Genomic DNA, 23,533 nt, shown 5'->3' on the forward strand with positions numbered 1-23,533 from the left:
GGGTATGGACCATATTTTATTTTATCTTACATACATAGAAATGGTAGTCATTAAAAACTGTTTGATGAACTGTGACTTACTATATATCAATCTCTTAAAAGAAACAGATGCACCAGCTGCTAACTGAATCATATACAGAGAATGCCTAGGAGCTCAGACCATCTCATTCCCAAAGACAAAAGGCACACGTAGGAGTTGGTGAGGTTGAGAAAAGAAAATGCAGTGATGGCAAACAAAAAAAAAAAAGCTGAACCATGTGTCCAGAGTTCATAACCTAGGGAACCAGAATAGTCAATATATGAACTCTTACAAACACTGTTTACTCCTTGTCAGAAATGAATAATGCTAAGTTTGAGAGTCAAAAAGACACACTTATTTCTCCTACAGAAATAAACATGAATCAAAAAAAGCCAAGATCTAATAAACTGTCAGTATCCAAAATACATAAACATCTTATACAACTCAACACCAAAACACACAAATAATCCAATTGAAAATGGGGGGAAGACATGAACAGACATTTCTCCAAAGAAGACATACGGATGGCCAACAGACACATGAAAAGATGATTAACATCACTCATCATCAGGGAAATGCAAATCAAAACTACAATGAGATATCACCTCATACCTGTCAGAATGGCTAAAACCAAAAACACATGAAACAAGTGTTGGCAAGGATGTGGAGAAAAAGGAACACCCTTGCACTGTTGATGAGGATACAAATTGGTGCAGCCATTCTGGAAAACAATATGGAGCTTCCTCAAAAAATTAAAAATAGGACTATCATATGATCCAGCAATTCCACTACTGGGTATTTCCCCACTAAAGATTACAAAAAACACTAATTCAAAAAGATATATGCACTCTGATGTTTATAGCAAAACTAATTACAACAGCAAAATTATGGAAGCAACCCAAGTGTCCATCAATAGATGAATGGATAAAGATGTAGTGTGTGTGTGTGTGTGTGTGTGTGTGTGTGTGTATAAACACAATGGAATATTATTTGGCCATAATAAAGAACGAAATCTTGCTGTTTACAACAACATGGATGGATCTAGAGGGTATAATACTAAGTGATACAAGTCAGTCAGAGATAGACAAATACCGTATGATTTCACTCATTTGTGGAATTAAAGAAATGACATAAACAAACAAAGGAAAAAAGAGACAAACTAAGAAAACAGACTCTTAATTACAGAGAACAAACCTTTCTGGTTACCAGAAGGCAGGTGGGGGTAGGGGGGGATGGGTGAAATAGATGAAGGGTATTAAAGAGTTCACTTGTCGTGATGAGCACAGGGTGATGCATGGAAGTGTGGGATCACTATATTGTATGCCTGAAATTAATATCACACTGTATGTTTAACTATACTGGAATTAAAATTTTTCAAAAAGCCAAGAATTTAGATAAAGCGCCAAAGATTTTGTCTATAAAATATCATTTCTAATTAACTACAAAAGACATCCCTCCACATTCAAACCAGGCTAGAAAAGTCCAATACAAAGAACAAACCATCATCACCAAGAGAAAGAGATCTGATTTATAAATAAATTTGTTTATCGATATATGGTGTCCTCAGTGTCTTTGCCAATAATATAATCAGTGTCTCAAGATTCTAGTTTCACAATGTTAGGCACATCCTCAGGCATAAACAACTTTTAACTTTCAGTGAGTTTTATTTAACTATATTGAATTTATTAAAGAGAGCCTTTGAAAGGGAGGAAATCTAGGCAGTGTTAAATACATTTAACAGAATACAGAACCTCTAAAATACACCTTACCTTTACCTGTGAGACCGTCTGGACAGTTAATGGGGAAACCTGGGGTTGTGAGACAACTGGAGGTCCAAGGACATGTACAGGCAAAACAGTGGACTGACCTTGAACCAAAGGCAAAATGTGGGGCTGAGACAGCTCTGGCTGCTGTTGCAGCTGTTAAATAAGAAAAAAAAATATGTTAAAGATAAACTCTCCCATTTACAGTAAATATATGGATTATATATTTAAAAATGTAACAGTTCACTTTACCCCTGAAATCTGCTGGTAATGTCCTACTCGCTGCTGGGATGGATAAATCATCCCTGGAACATTTATTTCAGCCTGTGGGATGTTGGAAACCACTTGAGAACCCATCTTCTGGTCTGAGGAATAGGCCACACTGGGATGACTTGAAGTATCTGAGTGTATAGCAGATCCAGCTCCTGCCTCAGACAAATTGTCACCTATGACAAAGAAAAGAAGCAACAGGTAGAAGGAAAAACTTGAAGCACAAGGTCTAAATGACATGGGAAATAATAAGTGTTTTATATTTTCTTTTACTCTGACAACCCAAGACAACTTGAAATAAAATATGCACACTATACAATTAACCAAAAACCATCATGTAAACTCTCCATGCTGACATTGTAGTAGAACTAAAATTTTCTTAGTAAAGCAAACCTAAAAACAAAGACTCACATAAAAATCAACTCCATTTGCTGGCCATTTCATGTAAATCCCTAACTAATCTATACTTACCATTAGGATTTCAGTAAAATCTAAGGGTCATATACTCATTCTCTTAGACCCTGGCTAGAAAATACTATCTTTACAGAACAATTGGTTATTACTATGAAAAAACTAAAAAAAGAAAAGAAAATACTATGTCCTTCTAGAGAAGAGAATGTATTATAGCAGAAAAATTAAAGGAACTACAATAATTTTATACTTGAGTCTAAAAACAAAGGATCTTAAAGTCTAGAAAATTCCTCCTTAAAAAATAAATTTTCCCTTTAGTTCCAAATATTCTTTATTTAAGGATTTACATTAGACCTTTAAAAATGGTAAAAATATTATAGCTCTTATTCAATTAGCACTTTGGACAAGTCATGTAACAAAACAGTTTCTTAATTTTAAAATAAGATAACTAGGCTGGCTTGTCTATTTCAGGGAGTTTGTAAAAGGACTGATGAAATGATGGATAATAGAATTCTTTGAAAAGCACAAAAGTACTATTTCAAGATAAGAGAACACAATCACACGTTTGTTTACTTTTATAAATTAGGACTACTACCTGTAACAGAGGAGCAGTGCTGCTGTGGTTTTCTTTGTAGAAACTGTTGTCGAACATGCTGATCAACTTCAGTTTCTTCACATTCAGCCCCTGTGTGCTGAGCAGGAGCAGGGGACAAAGTTGTATTCTGGTGCTGAGGGAGTACATTCCCCACAGACTTGCACTGGGAATCCCTGCGTTCTTCCAAACAGCCAGCTGGTTTCTTCTCCCTTGTCTTCTTTATCAGGGTGACCCGGTCTCTAATGGACTTAGCAACAGCTTTGGAATCACTTTCATGGAAGAATCCTGACTTGACCTACAAACAAAACATAATAAGCAAACTACATCTTTAACATTTAAGATTTTTAACTTTTTTTTTTTACCAGCAGAGTTATTTTGCACTCCCAAATTGCAAATGCCATTAAATAACAGCTAATTTGTTTACATATTCTTTTTGTTTCAATTCAATATAATTGACATAGTTTCAGGTGTATATCATAGTAATTAAATAATTTTTTATACAGGGGTGCCTGGGTGGATTAGTCAGTTGAGCATCTGACTTGGCTCAGGTCACGATCTCACAGTTTCGTGGGTTCGAGCCCTACATCAGGCTCTGTGCTGACAGCTCAGAGCCTGGAGCCTGCTTCAGATTTTGTGTCTCACTCTCTCTCTGCCCCTCCACACCCCCCCCTCAAAAATGAATAAACATTAAAAAAATTTTAAATAATTTTTTATACAACTTTATGTTGAGAGGTAGACAGGGAGACAGAGTGCATGTGAGCAGGGGAAGGGCAGAGAGAGAGGGAGAATCCCAAGCAGGCTCCACACTGTCAGTGCAGAGCCTGACATAAGGCTCAAACTCATGAACCTGTGAGATCATGAACTGAGCCGAAACCAAGAGTGGAACACTTCACTAACTGAGCCACCCAGGCGCCCCTCAATATTTTCAATGTACATCTAGGTTCTTTCTTTTTAATGTTTATTTATTTTTGAGAGAGAGAGAGAGAGAGAGAGAGAGAGAGAGAGAGAGAAACACGGAGCGTGAGCAGGAGAGTGGGAGAGAGACTGAGGAAGACACAGAATCAGAAGCAGGCTCCAGGCTGTCAGCATAGAGCCCGACACGGGGCTTGAACTCACAAACTGTGAGATCATGACCTGAGCCGAAGTCAGACACCCAACCGAATGAGCTACCCAGGCCCACCTTCTATTTTCTTTCTTAGACATACATAAATGTAGAGCCTTTAATAAGCATAAGAAAAATACCACTACCAAGTATTGTTAAAAGAATTGTGGCTTTAACCAAAACAAACAAATAACTTGATGTTTCAGTACATGCAGTCTTATTACAGTTAATTTATGACTGTCATTAAGGTTTGTGAAAGATTAAAAGGTTTCTTATTCAACAACATTAAGTGCCTACAATGTGCCCAGTACTGGACTCCAGAGACATTGAAGTTATTACACTGGTCGTTTGTCCTGTATGAGCACAAAATCTGGTGGTAAGATGGTACATATTTAACTTAAAGTAAGGTAGAAAGCTTTAAGCTGCTATAAAAGCCCTAAAGGGAAAAGATAAGAAAGCATCACAGAGGAAGGTAAACTCTGACTTGAATTAAAACAAACAAACAAAAAAGGAACTTGCTGGCTATTAAGGGAGGTGGAGATGAAGTTTAGAGATCCACACTCCAGGCAAAGGTAAATCTGCTCACAGCAAAGTACTACATCTTACCAGCTGTTAGAAGTGTGAGAGAAGTTAAAGGCTTGCTGTCTGAGAAGAGCGGGGCTGAGGAGCAGAAAGATGACTTGAGGAGGTGGCATGGCATATCATTCTCAGTCCTACAATCTGTTTTTTAAAGTATGCCTTGTGGGTCTGAAGACTCAGGAAAATTTCGTGGTAGTTGAAAGATGATTAAAATGTTAGATGGAATCCATATATTTAATTTCACTCCCTCCAAAAGCGCTAAAAAAATCCCCATACTAAATGGATTTTTAAGTTATAAACCCACAAGAACAGGGAGAATAAGAGTAAAACAACAGCAACAACATTTTGGACACTCCAGAATGTGGAAAACAGATTAAGTGACCTAGAAGACCTGAAAATGGTGAACTAAAACAGATTAAGTGACCTAGAAGACCTGAAAATGGTGAACTAGGGAAAGCGGAGAATCATTATCATTTATACTGAAAAATATTCACAAGGCACAGGAACTGGCAATACCTGTTCTGGCACTGGTGTGAGAAGCACTTAAATATTTGGATCCCTGTGCCCCTTCCTCCATTCCACACCTTTGGGTGATTGATTCTCCCCTCCCCAAGAAGCCTGGAGTTTTGTTCTCTAGAGAGGGTAAAAGAGAGGATCTCTGGACTATAGAACACCAGGCACAGTTGACGGTAAAGCTACCATGTAGAAAGTAAGATTAAATGACAATATGCACACTGAATGCCATATGCAGAAACCCTCAGCCGTTTCCCCCACTTGGCTACCAAAATACCAGTAACCAGCCCCTACCCTTCAGGAAGGACACTGAAAGATGATTCTCTGGGGGAATCTGACCAATTCAAGAATACAGACCTACAAATATTGATGTCAGAGATTCCTTAATTAAAGGCCCACCGTAGAGGTGAACATTAACAAGTCTGATACAAGCAATCACATCATCCAATGGGCTTCTAAGTTTCTGTAGAACACAAATTATGGCCCCTCAAAGATGTCCCATCGTAATCCTCAAACCTATGAATATGAGGAGAGATCAGTCCCATTATTTTGCTATGAACAGGTGACCTTAAAATAGGGACATTATCTGGGTGAGCCTTTTACCAGCTGGTGACTAGGGATTCAACATGTCATTGCTGCCTTTGAAGATGGAGTGAGGACACAGGAAGGGACTGAAAAGCAGCCTCTAGGAGTGGAAAGTGACTACCACCTAACAGCCAGCAAGGAAACGGGGGCCTCTGTCTTACAACTATATAGAATTGAATTCTGCCAAAAACTCATAAGCAGATATGCCCACAGTACCTCCAGATAAGAACCCTGGCTGCTAACACCTTAATTTCAGCCTGTGAGATCCTAAGCAGAGACTACAGTGAAGCCCACTAGGACTTTTGACCTCCAGAACTGAATTAATAAATGGGTGTTACTTTAAGTCACTAAATTTGTGGTAATTTGTTACACAGCAACAGAAAACATATATAGTCTCCTATAGTCTATTAATCATGAGCAGCGAGTCAAGAATTACCAGAAATATGAGAAAAGCCTCTAACAAGAAGACCGTATAAAACCAACAAAGGTAAAACAGCAATTTGGAGAAAAGAGACTACACAGGTAGAAAAACGTCAGAAACACTTTTTTTACAAATGTTACAGAGAGGTGCGATAATATTGCCTCAACAAAACAAAGAACAAGATGTTTACTCTAAGGAAGGAACAGACCAAAAAATGAATAGGAACTCTTAAAATTAAAACCATGATAACAGAAATGAAAAACTCGATGGGTTAGAAAATAAAGTTGATAATATCTGCCAGAAAGGAGAATAAAAGGACAATAAAGGTGGAAAATAGAAAAGAAAGAACAGTGGAGAATTAGTCCAAAAGGTCCAATATCCAAATGCTAATAGTTCCAGAAAGAAAAAAATGGGGAGAAATGATCAATAAAATACTTCAAGAAACTTCCCAGAAACTAAAGGATATGAGTTGACAGATTGGAAAGGTCCACTGAGAACCAACAAAGTAGATGAAAATAGACTCAAATCAAGACACATCACTTTATTTTAAAGTCTAGATTGTCTGATATAAGTATGGCTACTCCAGTTTTCTTTTGTTGACCATTAGCATGATAGATGGCTTTCGATCCCCTCGAGATCACAAAAGCCATATATGAACGACCCAATACTAATATCATCCTCAATGCGGAAAAACTGGGAGCTTTCCCCCTAAGATCAGGAACAAGACAGGGATGTCTAACTCTCGCCACTGTTATTCAACACAGTATTGGAAGTCTTAGCCTCTGCAATCAGACAACACAAAGAAATAAAAGGCATCCAAATCAGCCAGGAGGAGGTCAAACTCTCACTCTTCACAGATGACATGATACTCTATACGGAAAAGCCAAAAGATTCCACCAAAAAACTGCTAGAACTGATTCATGAATTCAGGATAGCTGCAAGATATAAAATCAATGCACAGTAATCGGTTGCATTCCTATACGCCAACAATGAACTGACAGAAAGAGAAATCAAGGAATCGATCCCATTTACAGTTGCACCAAAAACCATAAGATACCTAGGAATAAATCAACCAAAGAGGTGAAAAATCTATACACTGAAAACTATAGAAAGCTTATGAAAGAAATTGAAGAAGACACAAATAAATGGAAAAAGATTCCATGCTCCTGGATAGGAAGAACAAATATTGTTAAAATGTCGATACTACCCAAAGAAACCTACATATTCAATGCAATCCCTATCAAAATAACACCAGAATTCTTCACAGAGCTAGAACAAATAATCCTAAAATTTGTATGGAGCCAGAAAAGACCCCGAATAGCCAAAGCAATCTTGAAAAAGAAAACCAAAGCAGGAGGCATCACAATCCCAGAGTTCAAGCTATACTACAAAGCTGTAACCATCAAGACAATATGGTACTGGCACAAGAACAGGCACTCAGATCAATGGAACAGAATAGAGAACCCAGAAATGGACCCACAAACATATGGCCAACCAATCTTTGACAAAGCAGGAAAGAATATCCAATGGAATAAAGACAGTCTCTTCAGCAAGTGGTGCTGGGAAAACTGGACAGCGACATGCAGAAGAATGAACCTGGACCACTTTCTTACACCATACACAAAAATAAACTCAAAATGGATGAAAGACCTCAATTAAGACAGGAAGCCATCCAAATCCTCGAGAAGAAAGCAGGCAAAAACCTCTTTGATCTTGCTCGCAGCAACTTCTTACTCAACACGTCTCCGGAGGCAAGGGAAACAAAAGCAAAAATGAACTACTGGGACCTCATCAACATAAAAATCTTCTGCACAGCGAAGGAAACAATCAGCAAAACTAAAAGGCAACTGAAAGAATGGAAGAAGATATTTGCAAATGACGTATCAGATAAAGGGTTAGTATACAAAATCTATAAAGAACTTATCAAACTCAACACCCAAAAAACAAATAATCCAGGGAACAAATGGGCAAAAGACATGAATAGACACTTCTCCACAGAAAACATCCATATGGCCAACCGACACATGAAAAAATGCTCAACATTACTCATCAGGGAAATACAAATCAAAACCACAATGAGATACCACCTTACACCTGTCAGAATGGCTAACATTAACAATTCAGGCAACAACAGATGTTGGCAAGGATGTGGAGAAAGAGGATCTCTTTTGCATTGTTGGTGGGAATGCAAACTGGTGCAGCCACTCTGGAAAACAGCATAGAGATTCCTCAAAAAACTAAAAATAGAACTACCCTACAACCCAGCAATTGCACTACGAGGCATTTAACCAAGGGATACAGGTGTGCTGTTTCGAAGGGACACATGCACCCCCATGTTTATAGCAGCAATATCAATAATAGCCAAAGTATGGAAAGAGCCCAAATGTCCATCGATGGATGAATGGATAAAGAAGATGTGGTATATATATACAATGGAGTATTACTCGGCAATCAAAAAGAATGAAATCTTGCCATTTGCAACGTGGATGGAACTGGAGGGTATTCTGCTAAGTGAAATTAGTCAGTCAGAGAAAGACAAAAATCATATGACTTCACTCATATGAGGACTATAAGAGACAAAACAGATGAACATAAGGGAAGGGAAACAAAAATAATATAAAACCAGGGAGCGGGACAAAACAGAAGAGACTCATAAATATGGAGAACAAACTGAGGGTTACTAGAGGGGTTGTGGGAAGGGGGATGGGCTAAATGGGTAAGGGCAATTAAGGAATCTACTTCTGAAATTATTGTTTCACTATATGCTAACTAATTTGGATGTAAATTTTTAAAAAATAAAAATTAAATTAAAAAAAGACACATCACTGAAATTTTAGAATACTGAAAAAAGAAATAGAAACTATTACAAACTTCCAGAGAGCAAAAAATGGATCACATGCAAAAGATTCTGAAAACAGAACAACTTTATACTTCTCAATATTAATATTGAAAGCTAGAAAAGCATGGAACAATGAGTCTAAAATTTTTCTAAATGCAACCTAAAATGCCATAGCCAGCCAATCAATTAAATATGAATATAGAATAAAAATATTTTCATACATGCAAATCTCAAAGAATTTACCTCTCATACCCTTTCTTTAAGAAGCAGGCAGAGGAAGTGTGCCACTAAAACAATAGGGTAAGCCAAGAAAGAGAAAGACATGAGATTTAGGAAACATGAAACCCAACAGAGAGGAAGAGGAGTCTATAAAGATAGTAAAGAGAAATATCAGAATAATAGTTGTGCACCAGATGTCCAAGGCAATCATTCCAGATCAAAACAGTATGACTATAAAAATAGACACGTTAAAGGCTATCATCTCCAAGATCCCCACTGTCAATGTTCCATCCCTCTTTTTAACCCAAGGACAGGATGTCCAGATTAACCTGGCTCAGACTATCTGTACTTGGCTAATCTGACCATGTGCTGTCAAAGCTCCTGTATGCCTTCCCTCCAAGCACTGTAGCAGCCTGGATCTGGTGTGGACGCACATTCAACCCCACAGAAGTTCTCTGTTGTCATCTGCTCTGTGGGGAGAGGGATCATGAGGAGATTAGAAGTAGAGAAGTCAGAGAGGCCCACGCCCCATCAAACCATATTGTAACCACACAACTAATTTCTGGTCCATACAACAGCCCACTGGTGACCTGACTAGTGAGCCATGTGTGTATTTCCCTAAATTTAATCATGACCTCACCTATTGACTTCCCCTCTTGTAAATGCTTAGGGAAACTGAAGGCAGACTATGACTGAGAGACTATTCAGTTGGCTATCCTGGCCATCTTCACCTAATAGTAACTTCAGTAATCACCTAGGTGTGGGCTTGCCACTCAGGTTTCTAAAACAAAACAATATATTACTTAGATAAACTATAATGAAAAACAAAGGAAGGAATAAGTAACACAAAAGCCAGGGTAGATATTACCTGTAGTGATTAGGGAAGGGAATACAACTGGGAGGGGCATACAGGTGGCTTCAAAGGTATCAGTTGTGTTCTATTTCTTAATAAAAGTAGCATTTTATTATTCTTTATACTCTACATACAAATTTAATATACTCTTCTGTAAAGACACATTTCACAATAAAATAACTTAAATAAAGAAAAGGAGAAAACGAGAGGAAAGAAAGCAATAAGGAGAAAGGAATCAATCAACCCTGATACTATAAAGGGCAGCATTGGTTGGGGGGTGTGGAGAATAGTGGTAGGATTCACTTACCATTTCATATGCTACTTCCTCAGATGTATCCGTTTCTAAATTGAAACTGAATTCAATAGCTTCATTGTCTTTGTGTTTGCCTTTCAATTTTTTAGGGTCTTCAACCCAGAGTCTTAAAGCCAGGGACGAATTAGAGCAGTCATCTTCCTCTGCTAACTCCACCCTCAGTCCTGTATCCTCAGCAAAAAATGCGTGGTTTAATAGGTCCCTGATAGACAACCTAATAAACAAAATACATATCTCATTATCAATTTTTCCAATCACAAACAAGATATAGAACCCTTAATTAGTAAATATTAATTACATCAAAATAACAATCTTATTTTAAAACTTCTATTAATTAAACCATTACCCTGCTTTGTTAAAAACCAAATCTTATATCCAACTCATTATTACCAAGAATGCAAAGAAATCCCACCTAACATACACTTAAAGTCACCTTAATTAAAGATTGTTATCAACAACACATCTAGATACTGTATGCCTAGAGAACTGAAGCAGTGCTATAGTATATGTTGGGTAGAGTGACTAGTTTCCCTAAGCCACTGGCTTAAGTTACTAAAACTCAAACAATAGACTGTCAGCAAAAGCAACTAAAAACTTCCAGATATATAAACTCTAAAGTAAACCATAAATTCAAACTATTTTACAAATGTTATAAATAGAAGTCGTTGACTCCATTAACAATAGTCAAGTTAGTGTACTTTACTCTTTAGAGAATGCCATGAATGATACTAATTTAGTTCTGCAAAGTCCCATAGTTTTCTTAAAATATGTAGGTCTAGTATTTTAGGCCAAAGTATACATGCAGTGGATGTGCCTCTAACCTAGTATTAGGAATTAACCATCTCTGAAGAGGAAAAAAAGGACAGGGGTTCAAAAGATTCTTTTACAAGCTCAGGACAGTTAATTTCCTTTGCTTTCACCAATTTCTAAAACCGATATATAATATCTAATGTATCTATATTACAGGTCAGAGAGAACCAAAACCAATGTCTATGTAGAAAACCTCTCACACTACTTAAAACAGATAAAGTACATTAATAGCATGGTATCCTGTAACTTGAGGATTTTCAACCCTTCTGATCATTTTACTGATTGAGACAAATACATAACTAAGAGAGTATTATAAAAAGAGTAAGCTTCCTCATACTAATTAGTTTTAAGGCTAAGGTAAGATGTGTTTAAGAAGGCACAACCAAGTTAAAGCCCTCTGCCTCTCAATGAAAAATTTCCCTAGGTATTTTTACTAAGGAATAATTACAGCAATAGCACCAAAAGACACCATTAAATACTTATTACTCTGTTAGGTATTTTATATGCATTATCTTTTTAATCACCAAAGTAAGACCTGTTTTGAGGAACAGTTAAGTAACTTACTCAAGATCACACTGGCTAAGTATGAATCCACATTTGAATCTTGGTCTGATGTAGAAGCTTATGCTCTAATACACTAATATGCTATGAATCCTTCTGAATATTCCAATGTTCTCTGATAACAGTTCACAATGAAAATGCTGTAAAAGCAATAATCAGAATCCAAACTAAAATGGCTACTTCAACATCATACAACTGACCCTTGAACACTATGGGGGGTTAGGGTGCGAACCTCAGTTGAAAATCTGTGTCTAACTCTTAACTCCCCCAAAACTTAACTATTAATAGTTAACTATTAATAGTTCTATTGATCAGAAGCCTTACCAATAACATACAGTTGATTAACACGTATTTTGCATATGTATTATATACTGTATTTTTACAATAAACTAAAGAAAACATTATTAAGAAAACCATAAGGAAGAGAAAATACATTTACAGTACTGTACTGTTTGTTGTTCAAGGGTCAACTGTATTTTCAGTCTCATTTTTTAAAAAGTATGCCTAAACTCTTACAACTTAAAAATGGCCACAACAAAAACATTAACAACCTAACTTTATTTTTTTTTTATTTTTTTTTTCAACGTTTATTTATTTTTGGGACAGAGAGAGACAGAGCATGAACGGGGGAGGGGCAGAGAGAGAGGGAGACACAGAATCATTAACAGGCTCCAGGCTCCGAGCCATCAGCCCAGAGCCCGACGCGGGGCTCGAACTCATGGACCGCGAGATCGTGACCTGGCTGAAGTCGGACGCTTAACTGACTGTGCCACCCAGGCACCCCATCAACCTAACTTTAAAAAGGGAAAAGGACTTGAACAGACACTCCTCCAAAGAAGATATACAAATGGCCAATAACCACATGAAAATAACCACGTGAAAAGATACTCAACATCATTAGTCATTAGGAAAATGCAAATCCAAACCACAATGAGATACCAATTCGTAACCATTAAAAAATGGAAAATAACGAGTATTGGTGAGGATGTTGAAAAACCGGAACCTTCATATGTTAGTGGAAGGAATACAAAATGGTGCAGTCACTGTGAAAAAAAACTGGTGGTTATCCAAAGAATTAAACAGTATTACCATACAATCCAGTAATTCCACTCCTAGGTATATAATGAAGAGAACTGAAAACAGGGATTCAAGCAAATACTTATTCACCAATATCCATGCAACACTATTCATCATAACCAAAAGGTAGAAATAACCCAAGTGTCCATCAACAGACTAATGGATACACAAAATGGGCATGTATGTGTTTCTTCCTTAAAAAGGACATTCTGATACAGGCTGCAACATGGATCAACCTTGAAAACACTATGCTAGGTTAAATAACCAGCCACAAAAAGACAAATTATTGTATGATTTCACTTATATGAGGTACCTAGAATAAACAAATTCATAGAGACAAAAGTAGAATAAATGTTACTAGGTGTTGAGGGGAAAAGGAATGGAGAGGTACTATGTAATAGGTACAGAGTTTCTGTTTGGGTGATGAAAAGGTTCTGTAAATACAAAGCTGTGTGGTTGTATACAACAATGTGAATATACTTAATGCCACTGAATTGTATACCTAAAAATGATTAAAATGGTCAATCTTAAGTTATGCATATTTTATCATAATTAAAATATATAACTACCTAGATATAGCCTGTTGGTACAAACACCAATGTTTTATAATAAAGCTATAATTAAACAGGTTTTACCTTAGTGGCTTTATATATTCTCAGATATACAACACTGAACTTAGAAAACTAATAAAAACGGGGGACAGTCAATAAAATGTGGGTGAAAATAACTTCTATAAAAGACCTATCACCTTCATTAATCATAACCAATAAGGAGGTAAAAAATAAAAAATTTAACCTACTGATTTAACTCGGCAACTGTCCTAAGCTCAAATTAATGGGAAATATAAGCTAAAACTAAAGGGATGCGTCCATAAAAAAAATTGATACAAATAAATCTAGAATACTACTTCTTTAATTTTTTTTTTTTTTTTTTGAGAGATGGAACATTAGCAGGGAAGGAGCAGAGAGCGGGAGACACAGAATCCGAAGCAGGCTCCAGGCTCCGAGCTGTCAGCACAGAGCCCAATGTGGGGCTCAAACCCACAAACTGTGAAATCATGACCTGAGCCACAGTCAGATGCTTAACCAACTGAGCCACCCAGGCGCCCATCTAGAATACTACTTCTTGAAAAAAATAGCCCTATCCACTTTACCATTATCATGACCCAAGGATATATGGTCTATAAATAAAAAACATCCAGTGAGTTGATGGTCAATTTTTTTAAGCTATCATAAAAAATCATTTAAGTTCTTACCTGAAGGTAACACAGCTCTCTACCATCAACTGTTAGAAACAAATTAACCTGGGGGCCCAACCATTTGAGTACTTACCTGAAGGTGACACTGCAGAAACTCTCTACTATCAACTGTTAGAAACAAATTAAACTGGGGGGCTCAAATGACTGTTAAACTGATGGCTGAAGGTGATGAAAATTTGCCACAACACACACAAACAAAACCCAAATTTCAGTTCAAGAAAAATTGAGCACATGATATCAAAGTCCAAAATGGCAAGCAACATGCACTGATATACTTCACTCAATACAGTACAGTTTGTGTTCTACTCAAAAGTAATACTCAGTATTATTCAAAAGTTAGAAAATGACCCAGTCCAAGATAAGAGTTTAATGTATCTATCAGTTATGTCATTTTGCTACATTTGTACCCACCTTTCTGATTTGTTTTGACGAATACACCCTTCAATGATTTCTTTCACTTCAGGATCAGTGACTTTATTGAAACTGGCTGGCTTTATGCCCTGAGAAATGAAAAATGGTTTCTAGTCACAAAATAAGCAATGGAAAGCCTAAGTCAACAGGATGCTTATTAAAATAATAAATTTTGACCACTAAACTAAAATATTCAAGCTTTAAGTAAGGTAAATATATACATACAGTTTAACAATTTTTTGACAAAGATTTTGTCATAGTTCTAATAGTCTACAAATAACAGTGGAGACTTGTAAACAATCTAAATTTCCAACAACAGAGGTGATGTTACATAAATTATGTGATATATATATGCTCATGTTATCCAAAAACTAAAAATGTTCTCAAAGTATTTAATAACAGAAAATTCTCATATTGAAACATTAAGTATGGAAAAAATTGGATCTCAAAATGTACATACAAGTATAACCCCAATTAACAAACTATAATAAACGAGTCTTCCAGAAGAGCTAGAAGCAATGGACAATATATTATGTATGTATAGGGGCGCCTGGGTTGCTCAGTCGGTTAAGCATCTGACTTTGGCTCAGGTCATGATCTCATAATTTGTGGGTTTGAGCCCCGCACCGGGCTCTGTGCTGACAGCTCAGAGCTTGGAGCCTACTTCACATTCTGTGTCTCCCTCTCTCTCTCTGCCCCTCCCCAACTCATGCTCTGTGCGTCTCTCTCAAAAATAAACATTAAAAAAAATATATGTATTATGCAAAATATATATACACACATATATAAACTTTTGAGAAATCTGTATTATTTTTATCATTAAGCAATACTAAAATATTGAGAGAACCTCAAGCTAATCAACAGGTTCTAGGAATGCATTAAAAAATTAGTAAGGTCTAGACAATTCAAAATGTTTCTGTAACAATGTTAGCTGCCTGAATATGCTTATTTTACATTCTATTACTCTTAAATTATGAGTTTTAGATTTCAGAAAATAATCATTACAGTCATTTAATAGAAAACTCCAAATTAATCTAGAAGGAGAAAGATATGATAGAATAATTGTCATGGAATAAGGCAATCTAAAACCTAGTTCTGGGTCTGTCACACTACTTCACAGGATGCAGAATCAGAAAGCCCAGTATCATATACTAGATAAACCTGGTGAGATTAGGAGTTAATTTGGATCTCAAACTCAAGAAACTTTAATACAGATGGAAATGTGAATTGTGATATGGCATTTTTGTGATTTTAATATGAAATAATAAAATCACCATTCAGAAAATGGTGTTACATCATTCTACTTATACAAAAACTCCTCTTTGACCTTTCCACTGATCTCTTACCTCTTCCGCAGTCCTGGGTAATTATTGCCTTTCTCTGCTCCTAGGTGAAATTAATTGGGAAGCTGCAACTTACAAAACCAAGTACAAATTCTTTTCTATTTGTGGCCATACAATGTATGGACTCAGACTAAAAAGACATTCTAGCCTTATCTCTTCTCTCAGCTCTTTGTTGCAGAAATCTTCAAACATACTCAAAGGTAGAATAGTATAAGAAGCCCCATGTAACCACCACCAGCTTCAACAAGCAACATTTTGTCAACCTTGTTTCAGCTATCTACCCCCATACCTTTTTTATCCTAAAATATTTTAAAGCAAATCCTAGGCATCATGTCATTTCACTCAGAAAGTCTCCAGTTTATACCTCTAACAGATATCATGTCACCATCCCACCTAAAATAATTACCAATAATTCCTTAACATTAGCTAAAACCCAGTCCACACTCAAATTTTCCAAATTGTCTAAATGATGTCTTCTTATAGTTGGTTTGTTCAAATCAGGATCCAAACAAGGTCCTCACAGTACATGTATGGTGCATTAGACCTGGCTCATACCATCTCACAAGACGCAGCTATTACATTGTCAAGAAATCTGTAAGTTGATTATTAAACATAGTCATTTACAAAACTTATATAATCTTACAATTACATAAATTATATCAACAGCCAAGGAAATAAATACTGATAACACTACTCGTAATTATTTTACTACATTTTACTATAATTTATGCTCTTGAGGTTGTTTATCATATCTGTATGGTAGAAATACCATATGATGAGTGCCACTGTGTATACTGTTCCCGACCCTGCATTCAGTGAGGTCACAGTGGTGACTTGAAATCAGTCATGGTGAGAATATTTAACACCAAGGAAATCAGAGAATGCTAGAAATCAGTGCTTTTTCTTTTTCAGAGAATCGGTTGTTAAACATTTAGTTCACTTAAAGTAGCTCACCACTACTTTAAGTCTCTTGTACTCTTTAACAGTCCCTCCCCTTTTTACTTTCATGAAATTGATTTGTTGGAGAAACTAGGTCATTTGTCCTATGGAATGGCCCACATCCTAGATACTGGCTTTATTTCTTGTCTCCCTACACATGTATCTCTAGAGTCAGACAGATTTGACGTCAAAATCCACCACTATTGGGGCGCCTGGGTGGCGCAGTCGGTTAAGCGTCCGACTTCAGCCAGGTCATGATCTCGCGGTCTGGGAGTTCGAGCCCCGCGTCGGGCTCTGGGCTGATGGCTCAGAGCCTGGAGCCTGTTTCTGATTCTGTGTCTCCCTCTCTCTCTGCCCCTCCCCCGTTCATGCTCTGTCTCTCTCTGTCCCAAAAATAAATAAACGTTGAAAAAAAAATTTTTTTTAAATAAAAAAAAAAATCCACCACTATTAGTAGCTGTGTGAACTTGGGCAAGTCACAATCTCTGATTCTCAGCCTTATCATTCATCAACTGAAGATAGCACCATCTTGTAGGGTTATAATATGAAGGTATGTAGTATACAGCATGCATTTAAAAATGGTACCTATTAGTATTAGTTACTTGAAACACTAACAATCTCTTTCACAGCCTATTCTACAGCCACCCAAGTAGATATGAAATAGACCTATTTTGAACCCTAAGACTTTGCTTCTACCTTACATCCCTTACTATACTCTTATTTTTATAGCTATTTGTGAATTTAAAAATGCAAGCTCTTTATGGGTAGCAAATACTTCTTATTCATCTTTACATTCCTTGAAATTTCTAATGCAAAAAATTACCTATAACAGGGAATCAAATGCTGTAGCTGTTGAACAATATTTTGAATGCTCTTTAATAATTAGGCTTTTAGAACTAGAAACCTTCAAAACCATTTAGTCAAACTTCATTATCAGCTTTGAAAAAATATTATCCACCCAATAAATCTAAAAATTATTTACAAACAAATGGATATAGATATATCTATACATTTACCCAAAGGTACTAATACAGAGCATTTTATGTGACCCCAATAAAGTACAGGCATACAGCATAAATATAAAGCTTGTTTCATTACAATTATGTTAAATTTAGCACTGTTATACAGCACTAAACTAAAACCAAAATTAGTTTTAAGCTGACTTTACCAACTTCAACATAAAACATGACAATCTAAGAAGTAAAAAAGAATAAAGTTATACCTACGCTAGTTACTTTACGGTATATTTGAGCTGCATTCTGGCACTCAGAATAAGGGTATTCAGAAGTAGCCATTTCCAGCATACACATTCCAAAAGCATAGACATCTACAGATTCATCGTAGTGCTCTTCATACATTTCTGGGGCCATAAACTCAGGAGTCCCTACAAAATAACACCACATCCACATTTTTATTAAAAAGAAAAATTTATCCACCAAGATCACATTCCCTTTTCCATATGGATTACCTGGGTTAATTTCTGCTCCCTAAACCAAATTTATAAATAAAACATTTGCAGGAATACTTGCTATATCTATACAAAGTATGTCAAGAATTTCCATAACTTTCCATACTGGTAAAGTACAACTTGTAATGCTCAAGATAATGATTACTAAAATGTGTTTTTATTTCTAATCCTTTATTTACAAATTTTTCTGAATTAAATTAGTAAATCTTCTTTCTTAAGTCTTTGGAACCTTTTAATATGTCCCACAAAAGAAATACACTAGGATGTGTCTGAAATAAGTCAATATATAATAGATATTTAAAAGCAAATTTGGGACACCTGGGTGGCTCAGTCTTAAGTGTCCTACTCCTGATTTTGGCTCAGGTCATGATTTCACAGTTCTTGAGATTGAGCCCCATATGTCAAGCTCTGTACTAATAGCACAGAGCCTACTTGGGATTCTCTCTCTCCCCCTCTCTCTCTGCTCTCCCCCCCACCATGCTCTTTCTCTCAAAATAAATAAACATTTATAAATAAATAAATAAAGTAAAACCAAATTCACATTCTAGGCCAGGGGTCAGCAAACTTCTCTGTGAAGGACCAGACAGTAAAGATTTCAGGCTTTGCAGTCTATATGGTCTGTGTCACAACTACTCAACTCAGTCACTGTAGTGCAAAAGCAGCTATAGACAATACATAAATGAGGGAGTGTAGTTGTGTTCCAATAAAACTTTTATTTATAAAAATAAGCAATGGAGCCAGATTTGGTTCATGGGCCATAGTTTGCTGATCCCAATTCTAGACATACACAATTAAAAAATCTCTCTTTATCCTAACAATAAACTATAAAATGTTAATCACCAATGACACTCTTAGCAAATGATGTTCGCATTAAGGTGGCTAGTCCTAGATCACCAATCTTCACAGATCCAGTGGGTCCCGTGATGAAAATATTGTCACACTTCAGATCCCGGTGAATAATGGGAGGAGTCCTAGTGTGCAAGAACTGCAATCCCTTTAAAATTTGCCTGCACCAACTCCTTAAGACCTTTGGTTTCATGACTTTAAATCGTTTTAAGTACCTACACAAAGGAAAAAAAAGACCACATATAAACAAACATATCTAGCTTATTATATGAGCACTATTAGGGTAAATCATGTAAGTTAGCTGGTATTGTATTGTACTATGTACTATGTACATATGTACTATGATTGTCAGCACTGAATTGTCCTCTATTGTCTGTTATAGAAAAAAAATTAAATCTAGGCTTCATTCTTAGAGAAGACATCCTACCAAGTCTATCATTTTTTAGCTTTTTAAATTCAAAACAAGAATCATTCTAATCAGAGTGACCTCTTGTGGAAGGGCAGCAAAATTTTAAAAAGAAAATCCTTCTCTACTTTCCAATAACTATTTCTATAAAGTCACCAGGGGGGTTAACTATGTAAAATTTTAGTGCAAAGATGCTAGGAAACAGAAAAAGTATATCCCATATTTAATAATTATAAATAAGTGATTGTACCATCAAATGAAAAACTGGAGTCAGAAATAAAACAATAAATTATAATTATATAGTACTGTTCACTAGATATGTGAACCTGGCCACACCCCCCCAATCTTTCATTATTTTTACAAAATGACATTATTTGTAATTCTTAAACTCTATGCTATCCCACAAATATTCATTTCTCAATACTGTATATTCTAACAAACTTAACATCCTAAATTTTTCAACCTGCCCTGACACATAGTTGCCAGTCAAACACTACATATTCTTTAATCAAGTACTGCAATTTTACAAACAATTTTTATGACTCTTGAAAATTATTTCCAAATAAAACTTCATTAGCACTATCAGGGTCAACTTACGTTTTTAAGGTTCCTGATGTCATAAGTTCAGTCACCAATACAATACATTTCTTTCCCTTTAATATAGACTCCCAGGAATCATAAAATCGAACTATATTGGGATGTTGGAGACCTTTTAACATCTCTGCTTCTTCCTTGAACCTTTGCTGCTCAGCTTTGGTTAATTTCCGGTCCTGAAATGGAGTAGCAAGTTCCAAATAGAGTCTAGAAATTCTCATGGACATTTCTAACACCACTCAAATGTGTGCTTTGTTCTGTTGTTTTCATTTATATATGTATTTTTATCTGTCAATTTTTTTCTCAGGACTTTATAATCATTGATAAATTTTATTAGGTAGTTACTTTCATTCCTCCCATTCAACAATGCAGCAGCTGTTATATTTCATAACTATGCTATAAACCTACCTGCAAAATAAATCAATATGCTGAAAAACAATACCTCATATGATAACTAAACTTTCCGTGATCATTTCACAATATACACATATATCAAATCATTATGTTGTACATTTTAAATATCTACTTGTTATATATCAATTATATCTCAATAAAACTGGAAAAATAAATAAAAAATAAAATCACCTTTGCTGGAAAAGAAAAATAATATATCAAAATGAAAAAAAGTAATAAAACAAACAGGAACTTTCCCTAAGAAATCCCTGAATTTCCACATCTATAGGATCTATATAATGTCAGGACAGGAATAATCAAAATGTTAGACATGTAGACATCTATTCTGGTTAAATATCTGAACTGCCAACATATTTCTAGAAAGAAATACAAGGTTACCAACCAGTAAAATACCTTCAAACAGGAATTAGACCTCTAATCTGCTATATTAAATGCTAAAAGTCAAAGGAGCAATGTTTATAGAATTCTGAGGGAGGACTGTAACCCTAAAACTCTGAACCCAGAAAAATAACCAATCAAATTTATAAGGGAAAAACAGACACATTTTTAAGAAAATAAGGACCCAAAGTACATCATTCCATACACCCCTTCTGAAAATATTATTCAAAGAATTTCAAAAAAAATATGGCCAAATAAAATCATTAGAAAAGGAGTGTGTGGCATACAATAAATAGTAATAAATTGCCAATAATGCTTACTTAGGGTAAAGGCTAAGTAATAGTGGTTCATGTGGTTGGTAAAATGGAATGAATTTTCTAAACAATAATTAAAATAGAAGATATATAATGCAAAAAGAAAGCCTGGAATTAAAACTCCAGATGATCACTAAATTTTGTATGTAATAAGTGAGGAATCAGTAAATTCTACACCTGAAACTAATTTACACTGTATGTTAGCTGGAATTTAAATAAAAATGTGAGACTACAAAAATTTTAATTTAATTTAAAAAATTCTAACAAAAAAAAGGAAGAATAAAGGCAATTTTTGTCTTCTGCAAGAGGGAGCAGGAGAGGAAGGAGTGGCAGAACTATTTTAAGTTTTGATTTTAACAGAGAAATAATCAAGTATCCTCGTTAAAAATTTAGGTATGATTTCCATTTCAAGATGATTGACAACATATTAAATTAAATTAAATCCCTTCTCTTCCTAAATTCCACCAAAATGGCAAAAGAAATATATAAACAAATCCATAATAGCATTGGAAATAAGAGGAGGGTTCAAACCAAAGATTTTTTTAAAGATAAAATACATACATTGATAGACTATATTTTTATGAAACTCAACAGAGTAGGAAAAAAAGGAAAAAGAGTAGAAGAAATATTAACTTGATAAACATGAAAGAGTATCATTAGAGAGGTTTCTTTTGTTTAGCAAAAATAAACTACTGGGACTTCCTGAATATAAAAAGCTTCTTCACAGCAAAGGAAACAATCAACACAACTAAAAGGCAACCTACAGAATGGGAGAAGAAGTCTGCAAATGACATATCTGAGAAAGGGTTACTATCCGAAAAATATAAATAATGTATACAACTTAACACCCCTCAAAAACAAATAATCCAGTTAAGAAAATGGGCAGAAGATATGAATAGGCATTCTTCTGAAGAAGACATACAGATGGCTAACAGACACATGAATAGATGCTCAACATCACTGATCATCAGGGAAATACAAAACTAATGATATATAACCTCACACCTGTCAGAATGGCTAACATCAACACAGGAAACCACAGGTGCTGGCAAGGATGTGGAGAAAGGGGAACCTTCTTATACTGTTGGTGGAAACGCAAACTGGTATAGGCACTCTGGAAAACAGTATAGAGGTTCTTCAAAAAGTTAAAAATAGAACTACCCTATGATCCAGCAATTGCACTACTAGGTATTTACACAAAAAATACAAAAATACTAATTCAAAGGGATACATGCACCCCGATGTTTATAGTAGCATTATATATAGTAGTCAAATTATGGAAACAGCCCAAGTGTCCATCAACTGATGAATGGATAAAGAAGATGTGTCTTTGCATCCTTGCAAAGACAAGGATGGACCTAAAGAGTATTATGCTAAGTGAAATAAGTCAGTCAGAGAAAGACAAACACCATATGATTTCACTCATATGTGGAAGTTAAAAACAAATGAACAAATGGGAAAAGAGAGAGGCAAACCAAGAAACAGACTCCTAACCATAGAGAACAAACAGAGCAGAGAGAGAAGGAGACAAGAGGATCTCAAGTGGGCTCTATACTGACAGCAGAGGGCCTGATTCAGGGCTCGAACTCAGAACTGTGAGATCATGATCTGAACCAAAGTTGGATGCTTAACCAACTGAGACACCCAGGTGCCCCCCACAAGTTCTTTATAGATTCTGCATACAAGTCCTTTATCACATATGTGATTTGAAAATACTCTCTGCCACTCTCTGGATTACCTTCTCATTCTCTTAATAGTGTCTTTCATAAGAGCAAAATATTTTAATTTTGTTGAAGTCCAATTTATTGATTTTTCTACTTTCATGGATCATGTGTTCATTGTTACATCCAAGAACTCTTTGCCTATATTTGAAATGTTTCACACTAAAATGTTGGGATAATTTTGTTGACAAAGTTGTACATCATGTTCTCTTCTACTTCTTTGACTCTTTTCCAGAGCATGTCACTTCTTCTCACATGTATTTTTGCACTCTTTATTTTTCTTCATCAGGTTCATTAATCATTTTTTTCAGAAAGCCAAAATGAGTAGAATTTATTTATCGTATTTTTATGTTTGCAAGTTTTTATTAATTTCAGTAATCTTTATTAATTCCCTCTTCTTTTATTTTGCTTTTCCTTTGCTATTATTTCCCTAATGTCTCAAAAGTACTACATCCCTTCTAGTTATTATTCATTAATAATGAAGACATTTTAGGTGATAAATTTTCTTCTGG

The 23,533-nt window shown here is 35.6% G+C and overlaps 1 protein-coding gene across 1 annotated transcript in view; it reads right to left on the reverse strand.

Annotated features, from left to right (window-relative positions):
* Nucleotides 1-23,533, reverse strand: part of WNK3 (WNK lysine deficient protein kinase 3) — a 163,891-nt gene that overhangs the window by 123,445 nt on the left and 16,913 nt on the right. Inside the window, exons 2-9 of the mRNA XM_043569773.1 lie at nucleotides 20,198-20,370; nucleotides 19,189-19,409; nucleotides 18,107-18,264; nucleotides 14,599-14,687; nucleotides 10,476-10,695; nucleotides 3,058-3,352; nucleotides 2,034-2,227; nucleotides 1,788-1,937 (exon numbers count right to left, since the gene is read on the reverse strand). Of these exons, the coding sequence (XP_043425708.1) occupies nucleotides 1,788-1,937; nucleotides 2,034-2,227; nucleotides 3,058-3,352; nucleotides 10,476-10,695; nucleotides 14,599-14,687; nucleotides 18,107-18,264; nucleotides 19,189-19,409; nucleotides 20,198-20,370 (1,500 nt within the window). The remainder of the gene's footprint in view (nucleotides 1-1,787; nucleotides 1,938-2,033; nucleotides 2,228-3,057; nucleotides 3,353-10,475; nucleotides 10,696-14,598; nucleotides 14,688-18,106; nucleotides 18,265-19,188; nucleotides 19,410-20,197; nucleotides 20,371-23,533) is intronic.

This window comes from Prionailurus bengalensis, chromosome X (assembly GCF_016509475.1).
Source record: "Prionailurus bengalensis isolate Pbe53 chromosome X, Fcat_Pben_1.1_paternal_pri, whole genome shotgun sequence".
Taxonomy (NCBI): Eukaryota; Metazoa; Chordata; class Mammalia; order Carnivora; family Felidae; genus Prionailurus; species Prionailurus bengalensis.